Below are 8,321 nucleotides of genomic sequence, written 5' to 3' on the forward strand. Positions count from 1 at the left end.
CGAGCCCATCCCGGAGAGCCCTCGGGCTGGTCCCTTCCCGGGAGCGATCCTGGGCAGCAGTGGGGGTTCCCGGTGTGCGGAATTCTCCCACTGCGGCCTGAAAGGGGCGGATTTCAGCCAAACCACGGAGCGGGACGGAGCCCGCATCGGCGGCGGGAATCTCAGCCCGGGAGTTCGGGAATTAGCAGGAATTAAAAACAGGTGGAGAGCGGCGCTCCCTGGCCCGGGGGCTGAAGTGCCGGGAAAGGGGAACACAAGGCTGGGATGGGGCACAGGGACCCGTTTGGAACACGCTGTTAAAATCTATTCTTGATACAAAATTACTTCCCGGGAGCAGCTCTTCATACCTGCAAAGGCTCCAGGAGCTGCTCTGAAACAGAGGCCCTCTCCGTACTCTGTTTGGTTCTATCAAGCTTTTGTTTTTTGTGGAAAACGCATGCTCACCTCTGGAAACGGAGGGATTTCCAGAGGATCCCAGAGTGGTTCTGCTAAATCCCATCCCATTCCATCCCTCCCTGGCCAGGGACAACTCCCAGAGCCCAGGTTTCCTTCACTGAACTGTTTCAAAGCAGCCCAAACTAAATAATGCCCAAGTCCCTCTGCAGTGTAGAATAAACCAACAAAGCCCATAAATAATAAATAACTTTTATTAAAGAATTGCAATTTCAGCTGCTTTTACAGAGCACAACTTGTGCCTTACATTGGAGAACAGTCTTGGTGTAGCAAAGGGATCTGGAGGGAATATTCACCTCTTCCCCCTGTCATTTCAAACCCAAGATGTTCTTGTTTTATTTCACACAAAAATCCAAGTTGTCAGGTGAATTTTCAATTTAACAGGAGCAGCTCTCCAAGATTCCTGCTCCAATTCCAACACAGGAAACATTGCTGCTGTTAATTACTGAGAAGATTATCTCATAAATTAATTGCAGAATCCACGTTGTCTCCAGGGGATGGAAAACAAGTCCCTGGGTTGAGCTCTGACTTCAAGGGGTGTCCAACCCCCCTGACCCCCACTGCTCATTAAAGGGTTCAATTATTGCCATTAACATTGATCACATCGACTTATTGCCACTGATACTTCTCTAATTCAGGAAGAGACCACAAGCAAATAATTGTCCTTCCCTTTTCAGAGCTCAACAGAAGTGCTGCTGATTGGGTTTGCACATTAATAAGCATTAATTAATTAAAATTAAATAACCTTAAGCAGGAAGACGAAATATGATTTAGAGGCTTTTTGGCCAAACAAATATTACTCTTATTAAACCCTATTTTCTCATACAAACAGTACTTTTAAAGGCTACATTATAATGGAGCCTTGAATTTATGTTAAGCTTTAGTGTTATTAATTTATATTATTTAATTTACAGAAATTCTTTCTGCTACACCACAGGGATAATTCTGCATGGTAGAACAGTACAGGGACTGAACACCTGGAATCCCAGGTTTTTCCTGCTCTCAGACACTGCTGGCTCTTCTAAACTCCTATCAAATGTAGATTTAGGGTCATTCTACCCTCAGTAAAACACAAAGAACACAGAAAGGAGAGGGGTTCCTGTATCCAGGGCTCTTTACAACACAAGAAATGGTGAAATCATTCCAGTTAAACTCATTTCTCCCATGTATTTTTCCCATGAGTAATTCCTAGTTGCAGTTGATCTCAGGACGCTGATATTACTACAGGATAATTAAAGTAATTAAATACTACAGACAATCCTCAAAATGGAAAATGATGGGCTAACTCCACAGGAAACAAAGGATCAGGAATACAAAGTTGACAGTTCAGGCACAGGAAATGAGGTGCAAGCACAGCTTATTAACACAAAAACTCTGATAAATGTAAAGTATTGTCATATTTCAGTATTTCCTCTATGTTACAGCAAGGGGTGTGTGGGGTTCTGTAACAAATTATAATATGGTTTTAAAGTAGTGTTTTACAGTGTATTCAAGTTCTATTAATTAACCTAGAAACCAGTAATTATTTCAGCAACCTAAAATAAAGGAAATTTGCTTTTTGCACAACTCAGAGTGGGAAGAAGGAGCTGCAGTACCAGGCTTAGTAAAGCCCGAGATTGGTGCAGCTGGAGCAGAACAGCTCTGCAAATCCAAGCTGGTTCTACCAGGCTTAGAGATGTTCCATAAAGTGCTTTTAGGCAGAAAGTTGTAGGGCTGGAATTCACTGAGGAGCTGATGACACTGAGAAGCAGGAGGAGCAAAGGCACAACACAGAGCAGAGATTGGTCACAAATCCAGGTGTATTTTTATGGACACGAGCACTGAGCACCATTCATCTGCTCCAGGGAACCTCTGTCCCCAGGGAATGGGGACAGTTAATTCCTGGAGCCCTTCAGGGGGACAGGAGTTCCTTTCACACTGAGAGCCTCCAAGGAATCCCTGGGCACCCTGGATCCTGGAGCTCCAAGTGGCTTCTCTCTGGAAAAAGAACAACAATGGTCACAATCTCCATGAAAACAGGAGGAATAAAACCTGCAGTTCCCCTTGGAACATTGCTCCAGAACTGGATTTTCCTTCTGCTGCTGGAATTTCCTTATCCTGCAGGACAGCAGGGAACTGGTTTTACCTTCTTGATCCACCTTCCCTGGGGCTGTAATGGGCACTCCTGGATCTTGAAGCTTCCACAGCTGCTCTGCTTCGGCAAGGCCTGAACTTCATGATCTCCCTCTGCCACTCCTCATCAAAGGTGCCAGCTTCAGCTGGAAAACAGACACATTTATTTGGAATGTTAATAAAGAGGGGAAAAAACCATTTAATGAGTATTAGGGGCTTTGGGTAGTGATTTTAAGCTTTGTAGTCCGCAATTCTCCACATGGCCTGCAACTGTTTTTGGGATCTATAAAAGAGAATTTGGATTTGGAGACTTTCAGTCTAAAAGTGCCTTTTAAGACACCCCAAGCTGGAACTTCCAAATCAGAGTGTGAAACACTGTAAAGTTCATTAACTGCCTAAAAAGACCTACATTCATCCAGGTTGATGAATTCTTGGTTCATCTCCTCATCCCCAGTCTTGGAGTTCTTGGATCTTCTGATGACATGAGCCCGATCCTGGATGTGGTGACCAACAGATATTTTCTCCAGACCACTTTCAGAATCCTTCAGTGCTTTTCTTGTTTCTTTAACCTGTTTAAAAACAAAGGGAACTGAGTGTCCTTCCAACTAAAAATGAGGTAAAAAGAGTTTACAGAATCCCAGGATGGTTTGGGTTGGAAGGGACCTTAAAGCCCACCCAGTGCCACCCCTGCCATGGCAGGGACACCACTCACTGTCCCTAATATCCAACCTGGCCTTGGGCACTGCCAGGGATCCAGGGGCAGCCACAGCTTCCCTGGAAGAATTCCCTTCCAATATCCCATCCAACTCTGCTCTCTGCAGTGGGAAGTCATTCCCACTTGTGCTGGCACTCCAGGCCCATGCAAAGGGTTAAATCCTCCCCCAATAATTTTCTATCTTTCCTTTACAAAAGTCAAGTTTTCCAGGCTTTTCCAATTCTCTCATTTCCTGTGTTGGCTATGAACACACCAACAAAACACAAATCAAACCTATTTTCCTTCGGCCACCAGAGAGGAAGATGAAACAACACCTCAAGTTTTTTAACTGGGTATTAATTATTGGGGAAAAACCCCTCAGTTCAAAAATGCTACAGAGCCAAGGTTCCAACATTCTCCTTGGCAACAGAAGAGCAACACCCGATGCCAGAATTCCCAGCGTGAGGAACAACCAGTTACTGGGCTGTGGTGCTGACTGGCTTGGAAGCAGGCTGGCCCTTATCAGTGTCCTGGGCTATTATTAGCAGCCTTGTGATAAGGGCTGTGCAGGAGCTGGGACACATTCCCAGCCAATCCTGCCCACGGCCTTTAGGGATCCTGTCTAGGCTTTCACGGCCCGGGCCAGGTTCACATTCCCAGCCCCAGTTCCCGGCAGGATTAGACACAACAGCTGCAAGGGAGCTGCAGCTCAGGGTTATGTAAGTGTCTGGCCAAAGGAGTGCTTTCAAGGCAGGGGCTGCATAAATCAGTGCCTCTCCTGGAGTTTAAGTGGACAGGAAAAGGATTCATTACAGCAAAGAGAAGGGCATTGGAAAATTGCTGCTCTGTGCTCTGTTTTCCCAGCCTTGGATGGGTCTGTAATTTATTTTGGGGTGTACTTAAAGCACAAAATTACAGGGAGGAAATCAGACCTTTAATACAGAGCAGGGTTGGAGAGCCCTGTGTTTTCCTCAATCCCTGAATTTTCTTTGTGCAGTCAGACTCTGCTCAGGGAACAGGGACAGGAGGCGAGGGAACAGCCTCAGGCTGGGCCAGGGGAGGCTCAGGGTGGACATCAGTAAGAATATCCCCATGGAAAGGGTGAATAAACATTGGAAGGGACTCCCAGGGAGGTTTGGGGTGCCCATCCCTGGAGGTGGCACTCAGTGACCAGGTGGGGATCGGGCACAGACTGGACTCAATCCAAGCTCAGTGATGCCAGGATTCTGTAAATCCCAGGAGTAACTGTGTGCAGGAAAAGCAGCTGCAGACCCTGCTCTGGTGTGGTGCACCTGAATCCTGGGCAGTGCCCAGCTCCTGCATCACTCACCCCTCCTGGAGCTGTGCGGGTCTGGGTCGTGGCTTGGAAAACTTTGGGAGGTTCATCCCCCACTCTGGAATAGGTCATCATGGAGGAGGAGCTGAAACTGTGTCCCTCGGGCTGGATGGACAGGTCATCCTACAAAGCAAGGCAGGCTCATTACTGCAACTTAGAACTTGTGGCTAAGAGTTATTCCTTATTATTTTATTATGGAAAATATCCCTTCACAAAATTAACCCTCCTGGCACCACATAAAACTTCAGTTTTATCTTCATAGAATAAAGAAAAATTATAAACACAATATAACCTGGGCAAAAACCCCCTTAATTCTTACTATCTCCTTGAGAGTAATCCCATTTTTCTTGGCATTATTTTCTGAGGAATATTTGCAGTAACTGGCACTCTCCGGTGCAATAAATTCCAGAATGATTTTCAAAAGAACTCACGAATTTCCTGTGCATTTCCAGCATGTTGTTCCTCATGTTTGACATCATCCTGTCCATTGCAGAAAATGGATCCATAAAATCTGCATCCCACTAGAAAAAGGGGGAAAGAAAGACTCCAGTTCAAACAGTCTCAACTCTCCCAGTCCTGGAGCTGGTTTTCACATGCAGTTTAACTCAAAAAGCCTTTCAGAACGCACTTCACACACAGACAAGCCAAAATGCACCTTTTCAGAAGGAAATTGAGGGAGTTGGATTAAGATGGAAATATTGGGAAGATGAAAGTGGAAGATTTATCACTCAGATGTCAAACTGGCCACAAAATGAGTTTATTTAACAAAAATGTTCATAATTGGATATTCAAGTATCCAATTATTTCACAAATGTGTTCATAAACCTCACCAGCTTCTGCTCTGAAAGTGCTGTATGACTCTTCAGTGTTTAAATTTCAATAAATTCATTTCCAGAGTTATGTAGTTCAATGTTGCAAAATTAAAGCTGCATTTAAGCCCAAAATGAAGTAAAATTAAAGAACAGAAAATCTTCAGCTTATTTGAGTACAAGGAATTGGAATCCTCTGGGCGAGAGCTGTGGACAGATGATGGATATTGAACAGGACATTGCAGAGCCCAAAGCACAGCTGGAAACCACCCCAAGCCCATCTCCAGGGGCTGCTGGGAGCAGTGGCTTTGTGCCACCCCCACAAAAGCATTCTCCAGCACCACTCAAGGTTTGCAGCTTCCCCAGGGATTATCCCATCCATATCCACAGCTTAGTGCCCCAGGAAGGATTTTTTCCCCTGGATTTTCTTATTCCCAAACTGCAAACAGCACCAAAAGCAGGATGCAAGCACAGAGCTCAGCCTCTGCCATGCTTTGGTTACACACAGCTTACACAGGAGCTACTCCAGGGATACTAACCCCTCTCCCAAAACCTGCAAAGGGCATGAGGGAGAAGCTGGTGGCCTGGAAAAAAAAGGAGCAACATGTGGAATTATTATCAGGAACAGCAGAAATTACTTTTATATAAAACAGATTGCATGAAACATTTCTCATCTAATCAAAATCACTCAGGAGGGCCTTGGTAATTAATTAATTAATTGATCCCTAGATATGTGGAAATAATATATTTATACTGATGATGTTAGAAAATGATAACTGCCACCACATCTGATAAATATTGATAAGAGTGTGTGAAAAGCACTTGGAGGCTGGCAAACATTTGAACCCCACAAGAACCTTTGTGCTGATCTCACACTTGAGGCCCCACCCTGCAATGCTCCATTCCAGTCAGGCAGCACTGAAAGCTGATTAAAATCAACAAATCAACAAATTATCCCACTGATACTGAGGGTTCCTGCATGGCAGGGCAGTGAGATCCTGGGAAGCACAGGGGTGTTTCCAGGAAAGCCAGATTGGAGAGTCAGATAAGGGCTGCAGACACACAGGGTGCCAGAAGGACCCAACCCCTGGCAGGAACTTTAATGGAAAAAAAGGAATTCTCCAGTTCTGGAATAGCTTTAGGAATTCCTCAGGTTTCTGTCAGATTAGGCAGAGCTGTAAATAATAATATTTTTTTTCCTCTCAATATCAAGTCCTCACTAGTGAAAGTTATTAGGCATACAAAGCTTATAAACTCTGTTTTATAACACCAAAAAGCCACTAAAAGCTGTTAAAACATTTGCTTGATATACAGGATAATCAGATATCAAAAAAACCAATTAAGAGCATCTCCTAATATGTTTTAGCTCATTCCCCTTTCCCTAAAAACTGAACTACAAACCTGCTGGAGAAAGGAAATGCAGTTTTAAATTTGAATCCTACAGTGGCACTCCTTGCATTGTCCCAACTAATTTGGTTCTTTTTAAAGCAGTTTTAGGCATGCTGCAATTTAATTAAACACGGAATTACAACACAACTAATCAGTGTCAGTAATATGAATGAAGTGTATTCTGACATGGCAGCAAAGCTCCACCTTTTCCTACATAAAATGTAATTTTAAGGGTCTCAGTCCTTGGTGGAGCAGCAGTTTGAGATGACAAGGCAAAGCAACCTGTGCTGAGTGTGGTGTGACATCTGACAGCTCTTCAGTGGAACAGGAGGAACATCAGAGGATCCTGGGAAGGGTTTGACAGCTGTGGAATTCTTTTACCACAGAGCTCCTGTAGCTGTAACTGCTGCTGCAGGCACAGATAAAGGGTTTGGGCCTCACCTTTGTCCCTCACTGCAGAACAGGAACACAAGCCCTGAGCCCTGACAGGTTCTGTCTCTAAAGGAAAAGCTCTGATCTGGCTTTAGGCACCACTGATCCAAGGCCTCAGGATCAGCAGACGGAGGATGATGCCCTAATTAGATGCAGTTTCTATATTTGCCAGGAACTGGATGAGCAGGGGAAGGAATGTGCCAGCTCCCCTCTGGAGCTGCAGGTGACAGGCTCTGCTCCAGCTCTGGCCTGGCCACCAGCCTCTGTCACCTGCCTTTCTTAACAGTCTCTGGAAATCCAGTGGGAAGCATGAAAGCAACAGGGAGGCAGCTGCTGAGTATCTGCAGGGAAAGGAACCAGCTCCCAACGTTCATCCTCTATAAATACATCTCTAGATAAGGCTTAGATATGATGGTCCTGCATGCCCTGAGCTGAAAAAACACTTCAGTTAAACACAGACTTCCTAACACACAGAAATACTGAATTCCACACCAATTTCCCTAAGCTTTAATTCTTACACGTTTGTATCTGAGAGAATATTAACAATCAGCCCAAATTCAAAGCATGAAGTGTTTATTCCCAGCTGCAAAGCTGAAACAGGGTTTAAAATCCATGCATGGATATTCCTGAGGTGGTGAAACCCAGGCTTGTGGAAACCAAACTGAAACAGCTGCACACAAGGGACTGAAATGAACAAATGTATCATGGAATTATGGAATGGGCTGGGCTGGAAGGGACCTGGAAAGAACCTGGCCTTGAACACTTCCAGGGATAGGGCAGTCACATCCAGGCACCTTTTTCAGTTAACATGAAAAGGAAATACATGTAGACAATATGTGGGAGGGACATTTTTAGTGCCTTTCTCTAACAGAAACATTTAATGTATTGAATTTATGAAAGCAAGCACTGGATAAGTGATCAGTTTGTTCATTAAATATCTGTTCAGTGATCAGTAAAACCCAGACAGATGCTCAGCAGAGATAAGGGATGTGCCATGAGGGAACTGACAGAGGAACCCTTCCCATTTCCCCGAGTGATGGAAGAGCTGAAGGAGGCTCCAGGGGCACAGCCAGGGCTGTTTCCCAGGAAAAGCCTG

At 44.8% G+C, this 8,321-nt stretch overlaps 1 protein-coding gene across 2 annotated transcripts in view; it reads right to left on the reverse strand.

Moving 5' to 3' along the window:
- Window positions 1–629: 629 nt before the first annotated feature.
- The window catches only part of MLF1 (myeloid leukemia factor 1), a 7,982-nt gene continuing 290 nt past the window's right edge, over window positions 630–8,321 (reverse strand). The window contains exons 2-7 of one of the 2 annotated variants that reach the window (XM_031055485.1): window positions 5,944–5,988; window positions 5,027–5,116; window positions 4,590–4,718; window positions 2,975–3,134; window positions 2,579–2,711; window positions 630–2,430 (exon numbers count right to left, since the gene is read on the reverse strand). In XM_031055485.1, coding sequence (XP_030911345.1) covers window positions 2,328–2,430; window positions 2,579–2,711; window positions 2,975–3,134; window positions 4,590–4,718; window positions 5,027–5,116; window positions 5,944–5,988 — 660 coding nt within the window. In that variant the 3' untranslated portion in view covers window positions 630–2,327. The remainder of the gene's footprint in view (window positions 2,431–2,578; window positions 2,712–2,974; window positions 3,135–4,589; window positions 4,719–5,026; window positions 5,117–5,943; window positions 5,989–8,321) is intronic. The other variant, XM_031055486.1, reaches the window with a different exon arrangement.

Source organism: Geospiza fortis, unplaced genomic scaffold (genome assembly GCF_000277835.1).
Source record: "Geospiza fortis unplaced genomic scaffold, GeoFor_1.0 scaffold172, whole genome shotgun sequence".
NCBI lineage: Eukaryota > Metazoa > Chordata > Aves > Passeriformes > Thraupidae > Geospiza > Geospiza fortis.